Genomic DNA, 26,080 nt, shown 5'->3' on the forward strand with positions numbered 1-26,080 from the left:
TTTTGCTCATTTAAAACCTCTTATTTTCCTCTTTTCAACACTTTTTTTTTTCAGGAATGCCCTATAAAAATTTATTCTTGTTTAATAAGTTATTCTTATTCAAAATGTTATTGTTCCAGAATGTTTGAATCTTAAATAATTCTTATTTCCACAATTCAGTACAACAGTTATGCAGCTTGCATTTTTCTGCTTCTAAAAATATTTACTTCCACCAGGAGAAAATATAGTCCATGAACCATGGACCTTGCCGTTGGTGGGGAGGCTTGTGTGCCTCAGCGATACAGATAGCTGTACCGTAGGTGCAACCACAACGGAGGGGTATTTGTTGAGAGGCCAGACAAACATGTGGTTCCTGAAGAGGGGTAGTAGCCTTTTCAGTAGTTGCAAGGGCAACAGTCTGGATGATTGACTGATCTGGCCTTGTAACAATAACCAAAATGGCCTTGCTGTGCTGGTACTGCGAACGGCTGAAAGCAAGGGGAAACTACGGCCGTAATTTTTCCTGAGAGCATGCAGCTTTACTGTATGATTAAATGATGATGGCGTCCTCTTGGGTAAAATATTCCGGAGGTAAAATAGTCCCCCATTCGGATCTCCGGGCGGGGACTACTCAAGAGGATGTCGTTATCAGGAGAAAGAAATCTGGCGTTCTACGGATCGGAGCGTGGAATGCCAGATCACTTAATCGGGCAGGTAGGTTAGAAAATTTAAAACGGGAAATGGATAGCTTAAAGTTAGATATAGTGGAATAAGTGAAGTTTGGTGGCAGGAGGAACAAGACTTCTGGTCAGGTGCCTACAGGGTTATAAACACAAAATCAAATAGGGGTAATGCAGGAGTAGGTTTAATAATGAACAGGAAAATAGGAATGCGGGTAAGCTACTACAAACAGCATAGTGAACGCATTATTGTGGCCAAGATAGATACGAAGCCCACACCTACTACAGTAGTACAAGTTTATATGCCAACTAGCTCTGCAGATGACGAAGAAATTGAAGAAATGTATGATGAAATAAAAGAAATTATTCAGATAGTGAAGGGTGACGAAAATTTAATAGTTATGGGTGACTGGAATTCGGTAGTAGGAAAAGGGAGAGAAGGAAACGTAGTAAGCGAATATGGATTGGGGCTAAGAAATGAAAGAGGAAGCCGAATTTTGCACAGAGCACAACTTAATCATAGCTAACACTTGGTTTAAGAATCATGAAAGAAGGATGTATACATAGAAGAACCCTGGAGATACTAAAAGGTATCAGATAGATTATATAATGGTAAGACAGAGATTTAGGAACCAGGTTTTAAATTGTAAGACATTTCCAGGGGCAGATGTGGATCTATTGGTTATGACCTGTAGATTAAAACTAAAGAAACTGCAAAAAGGTGGGAATTTAAAGAGATGGGACCTGGATAAACTGAAAGAACAAGAGGCTGTACAGAGTTTCAGGGAGAGCATAAGGGAACAATTGACAGGAATGGGGGAAAGAAATACAGTAGAAGAAGAATGGGTAGCTTTGAGGGATGAAGTAGTGAAGGCAGCAGAGGATCAAGTAGGTAAAAAGATGAGGGCCAGAAGAAATCCTTGGGTAACAGAAGAAATATTGAATTTAATTGATGAAAGGAGAAAATATAAAAATGCAGTAAATGAAGCAGGCAAAAAGGAATACAAACGTCTCAAAAATGATATCGACAGGAAGTGCAAAATGGCTAAGCAGGGATGGCTAGAGGACAAATGTAAGGATGTAGAGGCTTATCTCACTAGGGGTAAGATAGATACTGCCTACAGGAAAATAAAAGAGACCTTTGGAGATAAGAGAACCACTTGTATGAACATCAAGAGCTCAGATGGAAACCCAGTTCTAAGCAAAGAAGGGAAAGCAGAAAGATGGAAGGAGTATATAGAGGGTCTATACAAGGGCGATGTACTTGAGGATAATATTATGAAAATGGAAGAGGAAGCAGATGAAGATGAAATGGGAGATACGACACTGCGTGAAGAGTTTGACAGAGCACTGAAAGACCTGAGTCGAAACAAGGCCCCCGGGGTAGACAACATTCCATTGGAACTACTGACGGCCTTGGGAGAGCCAGTCCTGACAAAACTCTACCATCTGGTGAGCAAGATGTCTGAAACAGGTGAAATACCCTCAGACTTCAAGAAGAATATAATAATTCCTATCCCAAAGAAAGCAGGTGTTGACAGATGTGAAAATTACCGAACAATCAGTTTAATAAGCCATGGCTGCAAAATACTAACAAGAATTCTTTACAGACGAATGGAAAAACTAGTAGAAGCCGACCTCGGGGAAGATCAGTTTGGATTCCGTAGAAATACTGGAACACGTGAGGCAATACTGACCTTACGACTTATCTTAGAAGAAAGATTAAGGAAAGGCAAACCTACATTTCTAGCATTTGTAGACTTAGAAAAAGCTTTTGACAATGTTGACTGGAATACTCTCTTTCAAATTCTAAAGGTGGCAGGGGTAAAATACAGGGAGCGAAAGGCTATTTATAATTTGTACAGAAAGCAGATGGCAGTTATAAGAGTCGAGGGACATGAAAGGGAAGCAGTTGTTGGGAAGGGAGTAAGACAGGGTTGTAGCCTCTCCCCCATGTTATTCAATCTGTATATTGAGCAAGCAGTAAAGGAAACAAAAGAAAAATTTGGCGTAGGTATTAAAATCCAGGGAGAAGAAATAAAAACTTTGAGGTTCACTGATGACATTGTAATTCTGTCAGAGACAGCAAAGGAGTTGGAAGAGCAGTTGAATGGAATGGATAGCGTCTTGAAAGGAGGATATAAGATGAACATCAACAAAAGCAAAACGGGGATAATGGAATGTAGTCGAATTAAGTCGGGTGATAGTGAGGGAATTAGATTAGGAAATGAGAAACTTAAAGTAGTAAAGGAGTTTTGCTATTTGGGGAGCAAAATAACTGATGATGGTCGAAGTAGAGAGGATATAAAATGTAGACTGGCAATGGCAAGGAAAGCGTTTCTGAAGAAGAGAAATTTGTTAACATCGAGTATAGAATTAAGTGTCAGGAAGTCATTTCTGAAAGTATTTGTATGGAGTGTAGCCATGTATGGAAGTGAAACACGGACAATAAATAGTTTGGACAAGATGGGAATAGAAGCTTTCGAAATGTGGTGCTACAGAAGAATGCTGAAGATTAGATGGGTAGATCACATAACTAATGAGGAAGTATTGAATAGGATTGGGGAGAAGAGAAGTTTGTGGCACAACTTGATCAGAAGAAGGGATCGGTTGGTAGGACATATTCTGAGGCATCAAGGGATCACCAATTTAGTATTGGAGGGCAGTGTGGAGGGTAAAAATCGAAGAGGGAGACCAAGAGATGAATACACTAAGCAGATTCAGAAGGATGTAGGTTGCAGTAGGTACTGGGAGATGAAGAAGCTTGCACAGTATAGAGTAGCATGGAGAGCTGCATCAAGCCAGTCTCAGGACTGAAGACCACAACAACAACAACAGGAGAATTTGTTAGTTTCCTAATTATTTGGTTTGGAAAAGTTAATTTTTAGTAATCTTTGGTGGGCTTTGTAAATCCCTGTGGGAATAGCAGTCATTTACATAAAATAGTAACTATAGTTTTTCCTTTTTTCTCATAATATAGGTCACAATCAAATGGATTTGTTCTTTTGGTTATTATAATTTTGCATCCTCTGATTTTGCTCTCTTTTATGTTAATAATTAATATGTAAAATCAAAATCTGATTTTCATTTTTATGTGTGTCTATAAGTAAGCACACAGGATAATGCTCCAGGTCAGCTTGTGGTTAGCTATTGAAACGTGTACTTCCTAGTGAATGAGGCACTAGTTTGCATTAACATGCGATCAGCATTAAAGTAAGCAACTAAAAGCTAAACTGTCAACATCTCTGTGTCACTAGCTGGTACCGTATTTCACATTCATTTTGCCAACATCATGTAACCTGTATTAAAATGAGTCTGCTGTTAGTTACTAAAATGGAAAAATCATGTACTAAGTTATTTTGGGTCAACAGCTACTATATGTAGTGACTAAGTAACTAAAGCAATCTTCATGTTATGTGTCATTCAGAACTGGATAGTAAAAGACTACTGTAAAAATTCTGTAATTCTGTTGAAACAATTGTAGCATAGGTGTATGTGATATAAGAATTGTCTAAAAAGCTGATCATTGTGATATCACTGATGTCAATAAGTATGGTAAAATAGCCATTTTGGCTATACAATGTCAGATTTGTAGTTTAATACCTTATTACTAAACCACCTTATAGTAGGAAGTCAGGCAATGAAAAGCAGCATCACAACTACTGAGGTGAGATCCAGATCAGTAACCTTACAACTCTGTTGTTCACAGTAGCTTAGCCATATTCTTATTTTCTTATTCATTATTATGCCCAGTCAGGGCCAGTTTGAAAACATTTTCCCACACAAGCAACTTATCATTTGATGACCTCCCTCCCAAATTTTTCCCTCATACATTTTCTCCTGTGTCTGTTTTCACTACTATTTTGATACCCACAATACACAAATCTTGCACTTGGGCACCCCTTTCAGCTCAGTGCCCAAAGTGGGCACTACTAATTATGATATGTTCTGGACAGAAATACAACTGTGAGCCCTCTGGCACCCCTCTCAGCTTGGTTCCCCAAGTGGTAACTTATTTTTCTAGGGCCTTAAGCTGGTCCTGGGCCCAGTCCTGCATTACCTCTATCTGATTTTGTATTGCTAACCCTGCGCCTACCTGAGCAGAAATCCTGTTTGTCCTGCCACTGCACTTCACTAATTCCCAATACATCTTGCTTCAGCATATCTATTTCTCTTTTAGAGTTGTCTAGCCTACCTACCCAATTAAGGGATCCAACATTAATGCTTCAACCCATAGAACAGCATAATTGGTTTTATTTATTTATTTATTTTCTGATAAATACATCCTCCTGACAAGGGAAACTCCTCTTTGCACTCCCCTCAGATTTAGTGGCAAAAGGGCCCAGTGGACAACCCATCAAAAACTGAACACTGATCAAGCATGAAAACAGGAAGAAGGTGTACTGATCTCTGAAAAATAGCAAAATAGAAACAGTCAACAGTCAAAGGACAAGAAGTGAAACATAGAGGAGAGTGAGAGATCCACCTCATCGTGGTAAAGTGGTCACAGCATTGGACAGCCAACTGGGCATGCCATGTTCAAAGCTTCCTCATGCCATATTTTTTCCCCCCTTCCTCACTGTTCACTGTATTCAGATTTGTGTTTGTGTCATGGTGTAACATCCATTTGCAATAGTGAGGTGTAAGGAAGGGACCTATAACAAAGGCTGATTCTGCAAAACTACTCTATTAGCAGCTGAAAGGAAGTGACTTTCAAATGGGAACCGCAACCCTTTGATTACAAGGCGACAAGTCAACGGAATCCCACCAGAAATCATGTCTGGTGTCTCATACATGGCATTTGTGACAGTACGTGTGTCATATGACAGGAATCTCTTATCAACGTACCTAGTTTGTACACCTGGTTAGTGACTGAGATAAGGCTTCTTGCCCGATTTAGGTGTTTGAATGAATGTTAATGTGATGACTCAGAAGGAAATGATGGAAACACAATAGTTTGCCACATAATCTGCAACAAATTAATGCAACAGTTCCACATTTCACTATCACACAGTTTCTCTATACCCTGTCAAAGTATATGTTTTTAATGCTTTTAAAGTCATGTTCCAGTTGGAAGTGTTGACTCTTGAATTCCTTCACTGTAACACAGTTCACATCCATTTATTTGTTGTTTTCATTTCTGTGGGACATCTATGTGATACCTCACTTGCTCTCATTATTCACCACATTTACTTGTGACATTAATTTGTTCTTACCATGACTCAATGACTCATATTCTATAACCAATGCATAGTATGACAGTTGGCAAGACTACAGAATGAGAACAAACATTTCAATGACCAGATGGACAGTTCATACCGTTGTGGGAAAAAAAAAAAAATTAAAATAAATGGCACGAAGGAGGACTGAACCCGGCTCATGTGCTTGGCAATCCAACACCATGACCTCTTAATCATGATGACGTCGCTCTTCTATTTCATTCGATGTTGCACTTATTAAGCTTGTACCATTCAATGTTTCTATTTTGCTATCTTTCACAGTTCAGTGCACCTTCTTCCTGTTTTCATACTTGATCTGTGTTCAGTTTTTTGATGGGCTGTCCACTGGGCCACCTTACCACTAAATCCGAGGGGTGTGTGATGGGGAGGTTTCCTTGTGAGTACTGTCTACCCAGAGATCAAGGCTTAGCTAACATAATTAGCGCAGATAATTTTCAAGCTTGAGTTGTGGAACCTATCACACTGTATAAATACTCAGAGGTAATACTACAAATTGAAATAAAGGAGAAGGAATAAAAGAGAAGCTCATGCAATTTAAGTTCGTTGAAGGAATGTAATGTTGTTCTCAATGCTGCTGCCTAAAGTTAGACACTCAATAATGTATGTAGACTACACACAATTCTTCACTTCTATTTGTATATCTTGGATAATGTCATGAAAATAAGAGTGACTGTAATACATCAAAGGTATATAAAAACAGTCATATTCTCCCTGACCCACATACAAATGGAGTGGGTTTACATGGTACTGTTGCTTGTGAAATATTAATGCAGATCATGCTGTTGTATATATATATGACTTTTGTCATTCTGCTGCCTCCCCCCCCCCCCCATTTTTTTCTTTTGTGTGTGTGTGCGTGTGTGTGTGTGTGTGTGTGTGTGTGTGTGTGTGTGTGTACAGTTCATATAGAAAGGACAGATAGCTGTTTGCATTGAGAATTAAGCAATAGGGTGGAATTTTTGTGGAAAGGTTTACCCTGAATTTCCTTTGCACAGCAAAATACACGTTTTTTGTGTTCTTCCTAGTGTTCAGAAATGCACTCACAGATTTATAATGACAAGTAGGAACTATTATGGACACCATCTATATCCAAGCATTAGTGTCCATAATTGAAGATGGCTGGGAAAATATACAAACAGCTGAGGATAATTTTGTAAACTTAAAAATGGTGTACTCATTGGACAGAATTTACTAATATCAATATTTATTTATTACCTCTGAAATCTCTATATATAAAAGGCAACATCTTGAGTGACTGACTGACTGACTGACTGACTGACTGACTCATAATCACCCAGTCGAAAGTGCAATGGATAGAAACTTGGAATTTTGAGAAGGTATGGATATTATACTGCTGGCATCATTCAACAAGGGATTTTTCAAAATTTGAACTCTAGGTTGAAATAAGCAATGAAGGTCTTTTATTAAAAAAAAAGGTCACTATTAAGGCAATTTTGAAGCTAGACCTACAAGAATTGGTATTTGGTTTCTCGGTCAGAAAAAAGGAAATGCGTGTTTCAGCACTTTTGGAAATGTAACCCTATGGGGTGAAATACTGGGTGAAAGTTTTATCTTTTTTTAATAAATAATTACTAAAGAACTAATAAGGGATTTTTGGGGCTACAGCTATGAACACTGGTATTTGACTTCTTGTTTACAAATAAATAAATATATGTTTCAGTGTTTTTGGAAACTGAACCCCTACAGGGGTGAAATAGGGGATGAGAACTGTTATCAGAATATTTTATTATGGAAGCATTTTTAAAGCTAAATCTACAAAAATTTAAATTTTGATCTCAGAAATTAAAAAAAAAATTGTGACTCATTGTTTTTAGAAATTCAGCCCCTATGGGGTGAAAGACGGGATGAAAGTTTTTATGGAAATATTTCATTGTGGAAGCATTTTTGAAGCTACATCAATGAAAATTTATATTTGCCTTCTCTGTTAGAAATAAAATATATGCAAATCACTGCTTTTGGAAATTCAACACACTGGGATGGGTGATTGACACATTTTATGAAAATATTTCATTGCAGAAGCACTTTTAAAAGCTAAATCTTTGAAAACTAGTGTTTGGCTTCTCGATTAGAGATGAAGAAATATGTGTTTTACTGTTTTTGGAAATTCAGCCCCTAAGGGGTGAAATAGAGTTGGACTGAGTCACTGACTCATCATCGTCCAACCCAAACTGCCAAGGACAGAAACACGAAGTTTGGAGAGTGTCTGGATCTTAAACTGTAGGCATTGTTTAAGACGGGATTGTCTGAAATTCCATTCCTAAGGAGCTGAAATAGGGGATGAAAGACTTTTTGAAAGTATGTCACTAATTAGGGGATTTTGAAGCTAGAACTACAAAAACTGGCATTTGGTTTCTCAGTCAGAAAATAAAAAATACGTGTTTCAGCATTTTTGGAAATTCAACCACTAAGGGCATAAAACACAGAGTGAAAGTTTTTTTGAAAATAAATAATTACTAAAAAACTACTAAAGGTTTTTTTTAAGGCTACATCTATAACAACTGGTATTTGACTTCTCAGAAATAAGAAAAAACATATTTCAATGTCTCTAGAAATTCAACCCCTGAGGGGATGAACATTTTTAAGATAATATTTTGTTACATTAAAGAAAGTTTAAAGCTAAACTTATAAAAATTGTTATTTCAGTTCTCAATTAGATATAAAGGAATATTGTTATGGGATGAAGTTGCTAAGGAAATATCTCCACAAGAACACAAAACGCATGATAAACAAAAACTTTGGACTCCATGTACCAGAATCACTTTTAGGTCAGAATTACATTCGGAAAAAACCATGGTTATATAGTCTTAATTAGCATGAAAAGCTTAGAAGGTGTTCCAGTTTGTGAACAATACAAAAATTCAATTAAATAAATACAAAAAATCTCTGCAGGCCAGACAATCTATATGAGAGAAGCAGCGTGCACTAAGCAAGTCTAAGATATCTACAGTAAGATATGAGGCTGACTGAGTGACTGACCAACTCATGGACTGAGACCAATTAACTGAATTGCTAAGCCATAACTAATTATGCTAGCTAGCAATGCTCTTAAAGAGGACTTAATACTTGAACGTATCTGTACATAACCATAAGTGTGGAATGACTGCACATTCACAAAGTTCTGGAAAAAGAATATGTCAAAGTCATTCCATGACACACCAGCAAGTGTGCATTTCTTTCTTAAAGGACTGCTATTTGATACTTACAAACATCCAGATATATTGTCAAGTGTACTAATGAAACTTGGAATATAGGCACAATAGAGGAAACTAGACCAGCACAAAACTGACACAAGTAGTCTATTTATATAGCTAGATTAGATTAAATATTTTGTTTGTTCCAGAGACCAATAGCAAGAAGATGGTCAAGAATGTGAAATATGTCAGAAAAAATACATTATGTGAAATGTTATCCAAAGTTTCTGACAATCTGACAGTCTGCCAAGTGGTGCCACTGTGAGTGTATCAGGGTGAACAGTTTGTGGATTTCTTTACACTGTATTCTGCTGGGTCTGCAGATTTTGAAATGGCTGACTTAGAGGAACAAAAGATCTGGATTAATCTTTTTTAAGCTCAAAAAACTGCAACTGAAACTCACAAAATCCTAAGGATTTTTTGTGAGCACCCTTTCAGTCAGCAAGCACACTTGAATGTGTAAGCGATTTAAAGAAGGCAGACTCCTGACCAGGAGTCTATGAAGCATGACAAACGTTTGGGCCAATTGTCACCAGGGACAATGCTATAATGATAGCATAAGTGCTTGAACTGATCCACAAGGACAGGAGGCACGCAGTTTATTAGGTCTACAACTTTGCTTCCGCCGTTTTGCAATAGACGGCAGTAGCGACAAGTGGAGTTCAGGTGGTTGGTCATAGGTGTAATACAATAAGCTTAGGCATCTGTAAACATAATGCCATAAAAATATTAGTCAACTTGTGATTGCATCATAAGGTTATTCCGATTAAGTACGTCAACTTACGTACCCATTTCTCGCCATCTGTGGGAAGTTTCAATTTTCTGCTTTAACGTGAAGAAATCTGTGGCTGTGGCTCTTAAAATGCTAGGTAAGACCAATGGTGAGGGAACTATTAGTGGAAGAACGTGCAGAGAATGTTTTCAACACTTTAAGAATGGTGATTTTGATGTCGAAGACCGGCACGGCAGTGGAAGACAGAACGTTTTCGTAGCTACTGAACCAGAAGAAGACAGTCACAGGACAACATTATCGAAAGCAAATGATGCATTCACGCTCAGCATTGAAACACAGACAGCCACAATACAGCGATAGACACTTAAAGGTAATTTTGCAGCAGGTCAGTACTCGACCCCATGTCGCAAAACCCTTCAAAATATACATGGAAACGTTGAAATGAGGAGTCCTATCCCTCCCGCTGCATTCTCCATAGTTAATCTCTCTGACTACCACCTTTTTCGATCAGTGGCATAGAGTCTGGCTGACCAGCACTTCCGATCATATGAACAAGTGCAAAATTGAATCGATTCATGGATCCCCAAAATAGATGTCCAGTTCTTCCACCACAGGATTCATATGCTATCCGAAAGATGAGAGAATTTAGTGGCCAGCGATGGGCAATACTATGAATCAATTTTTTTGTAAGTTTTTCACAGTAAAGCCCTGAACTTGAAGAAAAAATGGTGGAAACAAAATTGTAGACCTAGTAAGATATCTGTGAAATCACTGTACATTTGTATGGGATATACCAACATGTTCTAGATGATGAACTGAACATGAGACAAGTTGCAAGTTTGTTCCTCATCTTTCAAATGTCAACCAATGAGACCAGCAGGATCAGGTGTACACTGTACTGCAGACAACAGTTCGAAATGATCCGAATTTCTTGCCCATGGTCATAACTGCTGATGAATCATGGGTGTGTAGTTATGACCATGAAACAAAACAGCAACCTTGGCAGTGGAGGACCATTCTCTCTGTGGCACAAAATAATGGGTCATTTTTGCAGCAACATCAATTTTCTTTACTTAAAAAAAATCATGCAACTGTCCACAAGGTATTTCTTCCACATATACAGTCACAGGGAAGTTATTCCATGATAGTTTGAGGTGACTGAGGGAAGACATTAACCTTAAATGGCCTGAGAGATGAGAGAACAAAAACCAGTTGTTGCATCATTGCAATACGCTTACACAAAAATCACTGTTTGTGATGGAAATATCTGGGTAAAAACACTATGACAGATGTCCTTTGCCCACCAAACACATCTGATCTAGCCCCTTGCAATTTCGTTCTCTTCCATAAAATGAAATTTAAGTTGAAAGGGCGTCATTTTAACTTCACAGACGAGATTAAAATGGAACTGCAACTAATTTTGAACACAATTTAAGCAGAAAACTCCGAGCACTCTTTGTAACAATGGGAAAATTGTTGGAAGCTTTGCTTACAAGCACAAGGAAACAAAGTTTGAAGGCGATGGCAGAAATTAAGATGTAAGGTAAGTTTCCTGAATGTTAAAGGGGTACTCTTAGAAATTTTGGGTAGCACCTTGTGCATATTTATGAAATACACGATCAGTTATTGTTTCTGCCATGGATCATGAGTTAACAGTCCACAAAGATGTGTCATAAGTCTACAATTTCAATCAAATTTTCATTTACAAATTATTGGAAAGTTTGTCACAAACATGTAAATGTACACACACTAATACAGTAATGGGAATGTCTAATGGAATGAAAATAATTTTGATGTGGAGGTTATTAAGCCAAATAGTAGAGGCACTGAGGTTTTGACAGGCACATAAGACTGAAAGCTTCACTAGCTTTTGGACAAATTCTTTTCCAAGCCACATACGTAAGTACATACACAAACCTATCCAACTATATGCTGCTGAACAATCCTTTTAACAGAAATGTGACATCCACATGGAAAATTTTTTTTGTTAGTTCATTTGGGGAGAGGGAGAAGGTGATTTCAAGCTTAGGCAGCATTTACGGAACAGGGTGAGGGACTAACTTTTAGTTGGGAAAAAGGATGCTTTTCTGAATTAATGCAGATAAATGGAGCAAGATCTCATTTGGGATAGAATGTCACTAGGGAGGAGGAAAGAAATGTAAATGATGCCAGTGAGTGATGAGTAATTTATAGAGGAATACTGGATGTAAAAATGAAGGGTATTTGATGAGGGAAAAGTAAAGAAATGAATGTGAAAAAGTGAAATAGGTATTGGAAATGGACATATGAAAGCATTAGAGGGTTATAAAGGGTCCTTTGGTAACAACAAGTTTGGGAACTTAAAAAGTTGGAGGAAACTGTACTGTGGGCTGTAAGATGGTCTGTGATTTGATGACATTCGTTTGTGCATTACCAATTTCTGCTAGCAGGAAAATAAGAGACTGACATGAAATGATGATGGGAACAATGTGCATCGATTTTGAAGTAAAATACAGTAATTTTCTACTTAGGTAATGTTCAAGTATGATCTATGAGTTGGCGGATAGCGTGTGCTACAGTTGAAGTGGCCATGAGCACAAAAGTCCACTGAGACCATGCTGGCCAGGGACAGTAATATATGTGCAAAACAAAGGCAAAAAGGAAACAGGGAATGATATGGATGGTAAATAAGAGAAAGCTAATGCAGATGGAAAATACTATACATTACCAAAGTAAAGATGACATGAGGTCTAGGACATAAGTAAGTGATGTAAATATGTCAATGCAAAGTTACACAGTGTCTGGCAGTCCCACTGCTCATTACTTCTCTCTGACAAATGAATGTTCATCTTCAAACTTCCTTTTGATATTTTCAGTTCCTTGTCACACTCAACAACACATTTTGTTGCACTTTTTTTTACTACCCACAAAATAACAAAAACATGTTTCACTTACAAAAAGTTAACATCAAAACAATTTCTCCATATAATATCCTCAAGCTGTTTCAAATAAAAGACAAACCTGAATGAATTTTCTCATGTTCTCTAGCTGCTGCTTCAGACACAGACACATGGTTGCAAACTGTACATGGGATTAAGTTTTCTGTTGAATGATTTATGCGCATATGAACACCGAGATTAGCTGAAACAAACAAAATGTTATTAACAACAAAGAACAGGAAATAAATATCCTTTTTCTGGTAAATATCACCCAAAGTATCATATTATTTTGGACAAGTGTGAAGTAAAATAATAACTAAAAGAAAGTTGGTTAGAGCACCTTTGAGCTTTGTTAGGCAGGTTGCTGTTCAACATACAATGCACTTATCTTTTCTTAACTTCAGGATGAACTTGGCAGTTATGCAAGAGACTGCAGTTTAGCGTGTGTTTCAAATAATTAGTAAATGTAGTCTGTTTCATTCTATATGAGTACCAATACAAAAGTGCAATTTTTGCAGAATTGTCATCACTCCAATATACAACAGAGTAATGACAATTTAACATGTGTTCTGTTACAGCTATTGTGTTGATCAGGTGCCGTGCTTTGTAAGACAAAATATTGTGGTTTGTAATCAAACAAAATAAGAATGACAAATTGTCCTAAAAAATAAAATCAGATTTTTTTTGGAGGTGCATACAAAAGTTTGATAAATATGGCAGCAAACATTACAATGGCACAAGAGATATTTTGGATGAAATTAAATTAATCACACAAATATGTACAAATAATGGAGATTTCCCATCTACAACTGACCATCTGCTCAATAACACAAAAAAGAAGCAAACAGAAATGAAATAACTCAATTGTTATGAACAGATACAAAAAACACAAAATGTTTCAGCAGTCCCTTTATCAGAAGAGCCTACTATAAAACTGGTACACAATTCAAAATATATAACATTAAAATAAGTATCTACATGAATAACAAAACCCAGCATTAATTTCCTCACAGTTGCAAGAAAAACAAGCAATCAGGTATTTACTAGATCATATGCACAATCTATTCTAAGTTTTACATAAGAAAGACACATAAATTGGTCGTTATATGATGCAATGAATTCACTTAAGCTCTATTTCTAGATGTACACCACAAATCTGCAATGGAAACTTACCTTCATGGTAGCAAACAATCTACCAGATGTCACTAAGTATCTCACATCTGCTATACAAAGTCCTCAGGCTCAAAACATAATAGAGGTGCTAGAAGCTTGTAGGCAACAGATTTTCCAACCTGTCATTCCTCTGTGATACTCTAATTTATTTGCCTGTTTATGTAAACAAAAATAACATAGCATTTGCTTCTTTAATATATCCTAGAATCACAAAATACAGTGTATCATTTCAGTAACATAGTACAGTCATAAGCTTGTTAAATTATTTGAAGTATGACTGCAAATGTGGAAGTTTTTCATCAATGCAGTAGACGAGTATTTCATCATCAAATCAATATAATCACTGATAATATTTTATTTCTCTATTAATCTTATCTGAGATGCTTTATTTATAAAATTACCACCTGTATCATTCATTTGACAATATAGTTCTGTGTGGTGACATTCTTGCATAAATATTTCACAGAGTTCTTGCCACATCAAATTTGAGTTCAGTTTCAAGCTTTGGATGATTTCCTCCATCATCATCATCATCATCATCATCATCATCATCAGTTTTCTACGGTCATTTGTAACTTTATTTTTTCATTTAATTTTGTGGAGGAGGTGTCGCGAAGTCAGGGAACTTCCATGTGTCCAGGGGCTGTGTCAATAAATATGGCATAAGAACACTGATGGCAATGTTGGTTTTGTGAAGGTGGATGACTCAGCATCTCTGTGCTACAACCTGGATGACCTACCCACTATGAATTAACTGGTATGAGAAGTACATCTAAACTACAGTAATCTGTTGTCTTTCACCATGGAGTGCCCATTTGCATACACAACTACAGGTATAGCCACTGTACCAGTTCAAGCAGTTGTTCCACATTCTTATTTCAATGGCTTCTTTGATAACAGAATCCCAGCAGGTAATTGCAAGGGATAATATTTCTGTTTCATTAAACATTATCATATATTTGCTCATGAGGTCACACTAGTCAACAGCAGATTTGTTAAAATTGCAATATTTAATGCACAGGTGCTCTGTGCAGCATTCTTGAATCATTTGTATTGACTGACCAATGTAACTGCTACCAAATTCACAAGGAATTTTATAAATTTCACGAACATCAAGGCCAACCTGTCTTTCACTGGGCACGGCATGTCTTTAAATTTTTGGATGGTCAGAAAATGGATTGAACACTATGCCTGCCCAAGAATCGGCCTATTTCATTTGCTGTCAAAAGAAATGTTATAGGCTGATCATCTCCTGATGATTGAGTATACCTGTGTTTTTGTTTCTTAGACAGGGGAAAGTTAAAATCTTGTACACTATTGTCATTTTACTGGGATACATTTTATAGATATCTGATCTTGAACTCCAGTTGTTCCTTATTACATTTTTAGCTCTATGTATCAATATGTTTCAAACTGCTTTGTTCTGGGCTGGATGATGACAGGTTTGAGCACTGACATATCGTTCAGCATGTGATGGCTACTGGTAAACAGAGTGGCCTAGCTGCCCATCTGTTTTCGTTCAAGTATAACATCTAGAAACTGTAATTTTTCTACTTTTTCCATCTCAGCAATGATCATGATATTTGAGTGCATACCATTCATATGATCATATGATTAATGAACAGGTGAAGAACTTCTATTCCATGTGGCCAGACCATAAAACCACGGCCAACATAGCAACAGAAGCAAGATGGATGAAGAGATGCTGTTTTAATGTGTATTCCTTGAAATACAGAGTAAAAAAATTAGATACTGCTGGGGACAATGAAGAATCCATGGCTATTCTTTCAGTCACTTAATAAAATTTACCACTATACAAAACTTAGTGCGAGTGAAGTTGTCTGCTAATAATTTTAATGTACACTCCTGGAAATTGAAATAAGAACACCGTGAATTCATTGTCCCAGGAAGGGGAAACTTTATTGACACATTCCTGGGGTCACATACATCACATGATCACACTGACAGAACCACAGGCACATAGACACAGGCAACAGAGCATGCACAATGTCGGCACTAGTACAGTGTATATCCACCTTTCGCAGCAATGCAGGCTGCTATTCTCCCATGGAGACGATTGTAGAGATGCTGGATGTAGTCCTGTGGAACGGCTTGCCATGCCATTTCCACCTGGCACCTCAGTTGGACCAGCGTTCGTGCTGGACGTGCAGACCGCGTGAGACGACGCTTCATCCAGTCCCAAACATGCTCAATGGGGGACAGATCCGGAGATCTTGCTGGCCAGGGTAGTTGACTTACACCTTCTAGAGCACGTTGGGTGGCACGGGATACATGCGGATGTGCATTGTCCTGTTGGAACAGCAAGTTCCCTTGCAGGTCTAGGAATGGTAGAACGATGGGTTCGATGACGGTTTGGATGTACCGTGCACTATTCAGTGTCCCCTCGACGATCACCAGTGTACGGCCAGTGTAGGAGATCGCTCCCCACACCATGACGCCGGGTGTTGGCCCTGTGTGCCTCGGTCGTATGCAGTCCTGATTGTGGTGCTCACCTGCACCTGCACGGCCAAACACACATACAACCATCATTGGCACCAAGGCAGAAGCGACTCTCATCGCTGAAGACGACACGTCTCCATTCGTCCCTCCATTCACGCCTGTCGCGACACCACTGGAGGCGGGCTGCACGATGTTGGGGCGTGAGCGGAAGACGGCCTAACGGTGTGCGGGACCGTAGCCCAGCTTCATGGAGACGGTTGCGAATGGTCCTCGCCGATACCCCAGGAGCAACAGTGTCCCTAATTTGCTGGGAAGTGGCGGTGCGGTCCCCTACGGCACTGTGTAGGATCCTACGGTCTTGGCGTGCATCCGTGCGTAGCTGCGGTCCGGTCCCAGGTCGACGGGCACGTGCACCTTCCGCCGACCACTGGCGACGACATCGATGTACTGTGGAGACCTCACGCCCCACGTGTTGAGCAATTCGGCGGTACGTCCACCCGGCCTCCCGCATGCCCACTACACGCCCTCGCTCAAAGTCCGTCAACTGCACATACGGTTCACGTCCACGCTGTCGCGGCATGCTACCAGTGTTAAAGACTGTGATGGAGCTCTGTATGCCACGGCAAACTGGCTGACACTGACGGCGACGGTGCACAAATGCTGCGCCATTCGACGGCCAACAACGCAGTTCCTGGTGTGTCCGCTGTGCCATGCGTGTGATCATTGCTTGTACAGCCCTCTCGCAGTGTCCGGAGCAAGTATGGTGGGTCTGACACACCGGTGTCAATGTGTTCTTTTTTCCATTTCCAGGAGTGTATTTTTGTTTAATTATGTCCATCAACATTTGAGAGATTTTAATGTGATATTCACACTGACCAACTATTGGCTTGAGTAACTTGGTTAGCTATTTTGCAAGCCTGTACATTGGAAAGATACATGGTATTAATGTTGTGTCGCAATGGAATGTCTTCTTTATGGAATTTAGTCAAAATTCAAAATTCACAGCCTTGGCAGCCTAGGAGATCGTATTCACAGATTCTTTAGCGCATTGTCTGTTAGGCCAGAGTTATTCAGTACCTTTGCTGTTTCTCTGTTAGTGATAAAGGAGAGTCATGTTTCATGGTTTTGTATGTACTACTTTCCAAAAGTAATGACACTTTAACATGATACACTGTGGCATTAAAAGTGACTGTGCATTTACTTTGTCAGTGGAAAGCACAATTATATCTTTGTCTCTCTGCATAACATGAACTACTCCTCTCTCTGCTCTACTAATATTTGACAGCTTGGCTGTTCCTAATATGTGACTTGTAGCAAGCCTTGCCTCATCAATGACAACCTGTCAAAGATGCCATACTGTCTGTTTCAGTCCATTGACGATGTCTACAATGCGAAGAATGTGTGGTGTATGAGCAAAGTTCAAACCGCTGTCAAGAACCGAGCTGGTTCCTTTGTCAAGATTGTTATGTGAGAGGTGATGGTTGTGTGTACTATCTTGCTAGGTAACACTTGTACTTATTCCGCAGCAAGGTGCTCAAACTTATTTGTTTGATATGCTGAGATGACCTCTTTCATATTCTGCTGTGGTCTTATCAAGGTTGAGAGAGAAAGAGAAAGCAATTACATAAAATGTGGGCATATCATGTATGCCAGACTTTTTCTTTAATTTTTGCTGGACTAGTGACACAAGTAAGTTGCTAGTTGTATGTCTGAAACAAATTGGACTTAGAAAAGAAAAGAAAATATTGTGCCTCAAGATAGCATATTACTAGCAACAATATCTGCAATATGCTGAGATGACCTCTTTCATATTCTGCTGTGGTCTTATCAAGGTTGAGAGAGAAAGAGAAAGCAATTACATAAAATGTGGGCATATCATGTATGCCAGACTTTTTCTTTAATTTTTGCTGGACTAGTGACACAAGTAAGTTGCTAGTTGTATGTCTGAAACAAATTGGACTTAGAAAAGAAAAGAAAATATTGTGCCTCAAGATAGCATATTACTAGCAACAATATCTCTAACCTACAAGCTATAGTCATGGACAGCCCTTCACAAACTCTCTGCTGATCTGTCAAGAGACTCACAAATTTGAAGAAACTGTACAGTGCTCCTGTTAATTCTGAAATAGCATAGTGGGAATAGTAACAATAATGTTGATATATATTAAATGAAACCATTTTTCCTGAAAATTTGTATTGACTGACCAATGTAACTGATACCAAATTCACAAGGAATTTGTGTACATAGCATATGATATCCTTATGTTGTGGCTATGTTTTAATGGCCCCCTGGAACTGAGTTACATAGATTGTTTCAGCAGGAATAGTAAATATTTTACAAAGTGATGTGTAGACTACTTTAAATACTGCTCCACACAGCATGGAACAAATTTTTATTGGTTAAAGAGATACAGCTGTTAGAATGTAACCCAAATGCTCACACACAAGTGTAAGCAAAGGCAAATTATTAAATTCAAAAGTCAGTTTTCATAAATTCCATCTGCGACTCCAATGCACTTTCAAACTCTCTTGACAACAATACGAATGGCTCTTCTGAGATTAAATTGGCATTTTGCTATGGGAGCAATGCTGTTCATAATCCAAATGATCAGTGATCATTTCACCTTTTGTTTTTACTTCTCCTATGCAGACTTCATCTTTCAACCATCACCACAGGCAAAAATCAGAAGTCCAGAGAATTTGGCGGCCCAAAAGACGTGACCACATCTACTGATCTATCTTCTGAGCAATGTTAGGTTTAGATGAAGTGTCACTTGATAACTAGAATGTGCAGGGAACCCATCACACTGGAAGCCAAAGGAACATCATCCAGTAATGCTGGAAGCCCGTTTTGAAGGAAGTCTACAAAACACTGCCCTATAAGACAATGTGTTAACACAGCAGGCCTTGTCAATCACACTACACATCTACAGAGAGGCATTCTTGAAAATGTGTCTCCAGAAAAGCATATGGATTTTCACTAGACAACTTAAGTGAGTTATGATTTTTATTGACATTGCCAAAAGTGAAAGTGGCCTATACAGTAAACAGTATTAATAGGATCTGCATTTAGTCAATTTACTGAATTCACAGTAAATGATAAAGGTAGATGACGTGTATACGTAATGTCCACCATATTCTTTTAGTGTAACTCCAATACATGTAGAAATTCTGAGTGTGCTTGTTGAATGACAACATTCTCCCAACTGAATAATGTTGTATACTTCATCCACACACTATTCATTCACACATTCAGATGAAATATATCTGCTCAGCACTGTAAAAGTACTGCACAGTTAAATGAAAACACGAGTACACATTCCTGAACCTGATACTCTTTGGTTAGAAAATCATCTACCATATTCTCTACTTGCAGCAGCAGCAGAGTTTGCATTACAAAATTTTTACACAAATATCATCATGTTGTACTCAGCATTTGTAAGCACCTGTGGCATGTAAAGTGTGAAATGGCATTTTTTAAATTACATGTCTCACTTCCAGGTCCCCACAATAATGAAAGATGTCCATGGCGTTTAGTAGTAATCAAGTGCAGCAACACCCCACTATGGGAGATATTACAATATGTGCAGATGGGAGAATATCTTGAATCTAACACATCTATATGGTGGGACAGAGAGTGAACGTCTCTAACTGTTGTGTGGTGCCACTTGTTACTAGGTGTGACGATTGGAAGATGTTTAGAAGACAAGAAGAACAAGAAAAAAGGTCACAGCTACAATGGACACAGTGACAAATGGCCACTGAATTAGCTCGTGCAGAGACTACTTGTCTTGATCTTATCCAAGCTACATCATTTTCATCTGACAACCCACACTGTATATGAGATTATATATTGAGACATGACACTCTTTCATAAGAGAAACTATTAGTCCAAAAGTTTTAAAGTTCAATGGTTTACATCATTTAAGTACCTTGGAAGACAATTAATGCTCTCTTTCAGCACCCACAGTTAAGAGGAAATGGGTAGCATGGCCACCTCATCAAACATCAAGAACAGCAAACGAATGTAAATTTATTAAATTAATCTACAGATTTTGAACATAGAAGGACTACAGATCGCACACAGAAATATAACACTGACACCCATATCAAAAGCCACCATCGCTGAATTTTATTATGGTAACCATGAAAGAATTTGGAATAGCAGTGCTACAGAAACAGATAATAAGTAGATTTCACATAAATTTTGTCAGAACAGCTTGGGAAAATGTGTCATTGACAAGGATGACCAGCATCAACAACAAACAATAACGAAAGTAAACATCTGTGGTATAATGAAATAAAGTGAACTACAAGAATAAAATTATTTTCAAATACTACCTAAAAGACGAATCTAAGAGAACTGAACTATGAAAGTGGAGTTACAGATTATACTTTGCTGTGCATAGCAACTCAGAGAAAAACAGTAAATACGACTACGTTCAAGTCAAACTGAACATGGCAATATAAGAAGATTTCATTGTTTGACTAAGAAGACTTCCTGTTTTGGGTCGGAGGATTACAAATGACTCAGCAGTCCACAACACCACTACTGCATCCGACAATCAACATCAGAGTGGCTCATCTCCAAACAACGTCCATAGCTCAGCTCACTACTTAGGCTACACATATACTGATCTGTGATACTGCAGCACAGTGAGATGTTTTCATCATCCAGTGAGCTGTACTCAGCCCAGAACAGAGATTTTCTGTGCTTTGTTTGTGTTTAAATTCTCCAAAGAATTGAACTGTTGTAGAGGGATGAATATGAAGTGACATTATTTATTATTTAAATATTTTTAGAAAATTAAATTTCATTTTGATGGCTATTGTATGCCTGTGGTCACCTGAAGCATGGGAGGCAATTGAGACTGAAGTCAATGAACAGTATGACCTAGTAAGAAATGACATTAATGAGGTACTTCAGACATTAAACAGTCAAATCTCAGATGCATGAGGACAGATAGAGCTGATTCTGGTATCTGGCTCAGCATAAGTTGAATGCCCGCTGGAGAAAATGGACCTAGATGGCCATTAGAGGACACAGTCTAGCCACAGCACAGCCCTTCAGTGTGATGATGCCACTCATCTCGTAACATGAATACACAGGCCAATAGTATTCCTTGTGGCCAATACAAATACGATCACCCAGCAAATGGCCAGACAGTTTTGTCTGATATTATCGATTACTATTACTGTGAAGGCTGCTAATGAATGACTCATTGCAAGGGCACAAGTTGTGGCAGTTAACGCACCACCATGCATTCCACCCTAGCATCGCAGGCATAGATTGACCTCCAAGTTGTAGCAACATTATGATTTGTCATTGTCTGATGTCTCTGTGCTATCCAAGCCTCCGGTCACACCTCATCGGTGGTCACAGGGCCGATGCCTTCATGCCTGCAGTGTTTTTCCACTCAGTCATTGGCAGATGGTCCACAACGCTGAGGGCCTTGCATGCACTTTAGCAAAGATGGGTATCTTCACTTAGTGCACTGAAGCCGTGCAACCTGCTCCCATCCTGCCCCACAAGCGCACCAGGGCACCACAGGTGGACTGCAGTCGGTGGTCTCCCCAGTGTAATCTCCCCCCTCCTTCATTCTTCTATCTATTGCCCACATTAAACAATGCCCAGTCCAAGTAATTAATAAGCAAAGTTTTTTATGAAGATCTGAGAGGAGCAAAGATTACAATAAACTTTCAAGTTTACTTAGATTGTCATATTGAGATGGCTCCAGTTCTTCTTGTCTAGGGGTCTGATTCTTGAAGCTGAAAATCTAACATCAGGTCCTCACGATTGGTTTGAACTAAATAAATTGGAAGATTGTTGTTGCAGAATTTTTTACATAAATATATTTTCCACTAATTTTCTCACATTTTAGTATATCATGCAGTATTTTGATTTTTCACCTTAACAAAGCCGAAATTACATTGTTCACACATACTATACAAAAATACACCAATCACATCAAAGGCAAGCTTACATCTCTCACACACTGTGGAAATAACAATATTCCAAAGCGTTTACAATTTTTCTTAACAAATTAATTCCCACTAGTATTCATTACATTATTAATTTCAATTATTTTTTCATAATGAATCCAGAAATAAACATAGTAAACAGTACAGGATTGCATAATTAATAATAGAAATTTTAAGTATGCAAATAATTCATAATTTCAAGTGTTCCAAAAAAAATTTTAACTGAACATTCTGAACTAGTACTTATCAATTATAACATCAAAACTAAAATACACTCCTGGAAATTGAAATAAGAACACCGTGAATTCATTGTCCCAGGAAGGGGAAACTTTATTGACACATTCCTGGGGTCAGATACATCACATGATCACACTGACAGAACCACAGGCACATAGACACAGGCAACAGAGCATCCACAATGTCGGCACTAGTACAGTGTATATCCACCTACTACAGGTATAGCCACTGTACCAGTTCAAGCAGTTGTTCCACATTCTTATTTCAATGGCTTCTTTGATAACAGAATCCCAGCAGGTAATTGCAAGGGATAATATTTCTGTTTCATTAAACATTATCATATATTTGCTCATGAGGTCACACTAGTCAACAGCAGATTTGTTAAAATTGCAATATTTAATGCACAGGTGCTCTGTGCAGCATTCTTGAATCATTTGTATTGACTGACCAATGTAACTGCTACCAAATTCACAAGGAATTTTATAAATTTCACGAACATCAAGGCCAACCTGTCTTTCACTGGGCACGGCATGTCTTTAAATTTTTGGATGGTCAGAAAATGGATTGAACACTATGCCTGCCCAAGAATCGGCCTATTTCATTTGCTGTCAAAAGAAATGTTATAGGCTGATCATCTCCTGATGATTGAGTATACCTGTGTTTTTGTTTCTTAGACAGGGGAAAGTTAAAATCTTGTACACTATTGTCATTTTACTGGGATACATTTTATAGATATCTGATCTTGAACTCCAGTTGTTCCTTATTACATTTTTAGCTCTATGTATCAATATGTTTCAAACTGCTTTGTTCTGGGCTGGATGATGACAGGTTTGAGCACTGACATATCGTTCAGCATGTGATAGCTACTGGTAAACAGAGTGGCCTAGCTGCCCATCTGTTTTCGTTCAAGTATAACATCTAGAAACTGTAATTTTTCTACTTTTTCCATCTCAGCAATGATCATGATATTTGAGTGCATACCATTCATATGATCATATGATTAATGAACAGGTGAAGAACTTCTATTCCATGTGGCCAGACCATAAAACCACGGCCAACATAGCAACAGAAGCAAGATGGATGAAGAGATGCTGTTTTAATGTGTATTCCTTGAAATACAGAGTAAAAAAATTAGATACTGCTGGGGACAATGAAGAATCCATGGCTATTCTTTCAGTCACTTAATAAAATTTACCACTATACAAAACTTAGTGCGAGTGAAGTTGTCTGCTAATAATTTTAATGTACACTCCTGGAAATTGAAATAAGAACACCGTGAATTCATTGTCCCAGGAAGGGGAAACTTTATTGACACATTCCTGGGGTCAGATACATCACATGATCACACTGACAGAACCACAGGCACATAGACACAGGCAACAGAGCATCCACAATGTCGGCACTAGTACAGTGTATATCCACCTACTACAGGTATAGCCACTGTACCAGTTCAAGCAGTTGTTCCACATTCTTATTTCAATGGCTTCTTTGATAACAGAATCCCAGCAGGTAATTGCAAGGGATAATATTTCTGTTTCATTAAACATTATCATATATTTGCTCATGAGGTCACACTAGTCAACAGCAGATTTGTTAAAATTGCAATATTTAATGCACAGGTGCTCTGTGCAGCATTCTTGAATCATTTGTATTGACTGACCAATGTAACTGCTACCAAATTCACAAGGAATTTTATAAATTTCACGAACATCAAGGCCAACCTGTCTTTCACTGGGCACGGCATGTCTTTAAATTTTTGGATGGTCAGAAAATGGATTGAACACTATGCCTGCCCAAGAATCGGCCTATTTCATTTGCTGTCAAAAGAAATGTTATAGGCTGATCATCTCCTGATGATTGAGTATACCTGTGTTTTTGTTTCTTAGACAGGGGAAAGTTAAAATCTTGTACACTATTGTCATTTTACTGGGATACATTTTATAGATATCTGATCTTGAACTCCAGTTGTTCCTTATTACATTTTTAGCTCTATGTATCAATATGTTTCAAACTGCTTTGTTCTGGGCTGGATGATGACAGGTTTGAGCACTGACATATCGTTCAGCATGTGATAGCTACTGGTAAACAGAGTGGCCTAGCTGCCCATCTGTTTTCGTTCAAGTATAACATCTAGAAACTGTAATTTTTCTACTTTTTCCATCTCAGCAATGATCATGATATTTGAGTGCATACCATTCATATGATCATATGATTAATGAACAGGTGAAGAACTTCTATTCCATGTGGCCAGACCATAAAACCACGGCCAACATAGCAACAGAAGCAAGATGGATGAAGAGATGCTGTTTTAATGTGTATTCCTTGAAATACAGAGTAAAAAAATTAGATACTGCTGGGGACAATGAAGAATCCATGGCTATTCTTTCAGTCACTTAATAAAATTTACCACTATACAAAACTTAGTGCGAGTGAAGTTGTCTGCTAATAATTTTAATGTACACTCCTGGAAATTGAAATAAGAACACCGTGAATTCATTGTCCCAGGAAGGGGAAACTTTATTGACACATTCCTGGGGTCAGATACATCACATGATCACACTGACAGAACCACAGGCACATAGACACAGGCAACAGAGCATGCACAATGTCGGCACTAGTACAGTGTATATCCACCTTTCGCAGCAATGCAGGCTGCTATTCTCCCATGGAGACGATCGTAGAGATGCTGGATGTAGTCCTGTGGAACGGCTTGCCATGCCATTTCCACCTGGCGCCTCAGTTGGACCAGCGTTCGTGCTGGACGTGCAGACCGCGTGACACGACGCTTCATCCAGTCCCAAACATGCTCAATGGGGGACAGATCCGGAGACCTTGCTGGCCAGGGTAGTTGACTTACACCTTCTAGAGCACTTGGGTGGCACGGGATACATGTGGACGTGCATTGTCCTGTTGGAACAGCAAGTTCCCTTGCCGGTCTAGGAATGGTAGAATGATGGGTTCGATGACGGTTTGGATGTACCGTGCACTATTCAGTGTCCCCTCGACGATCACCAGTGGTGTACGGCCAGTGTAGGAGATCGCTCCCCACACCATGATGCCGGGTGTTGGCCCTGTGTGCCTCGGTCGTATGCAGTCCTGATTGTGGCGCTCACCTGCACCTGCACGGCCAAACACGCATACGACCATCATTGGCACCAAGGCAGAAGCGACTCTCATTGCTGAAGACGACACATCTCCATTCGTCCCTCCATTCACGCCTGTCGCGACACCACTGAAGGCGGGCTGCACGATGTTGGGGCGTGAGCGGAAGACGGCCTAACGGTGTGCGGGACCGTAGCCCAGCTTCATGGAGACAGTTGCGAATGGTCCTCGCCGATACCCCAGGAGCAACAGTGTCCCTAATTTGCTGGGAAGTGGCGGTGCGGTCCCCTACGGCACTGTGTAGGATCCTACGGTCTTGGCGTGCATCCGTGCGTCGCTGCGGTCCGGTCCCAGGTCGACGGGC

The 26,080-nt window shown here is 38.9% G+C and overlaps 1 protein-coding gene across 3 annotated transcripts in view; it reads right to left on the minus strand.

Moving 5' to 3' along the window:
* LOC126191580 (zinc finger protein 239-like) overlaps positions 1-26,080 on the minus strand; it is a 319,091-nt gene that overhangs the window by 62,737 nt on the left and 230,274 nt on the right. For all 3 annotated transcript variants that reach the window (XM_049932511.1, XM_049932513.1, XM_049932512.1), the window contains exon 7: positions 12,845-12,964. In XM_049932511.1, the coding sequence (XP_049788468.1) occupies positions 12,845-12,964 (120 nt within the window). The remainder of the gene's footprint in view (positions 1-12,844; positions 12,965-26,080) is intronic.

This window comes from Schistocerca cancellata, chromosome 6 (genome assembly GCF_023864275.1).
Source record: "Schistocerca cancellata isolate TAMUIC-IGC-003103 chromosome 6, iqSchCanc2.1, whole genome shotgun sequence".
Classification (NCBI taxonomy): Eukaryota; Metazoa; Arthropoda; class Insecta; order Orthoptera; family Acrididae; genus Schistocerca; species Schistocerca cancellata.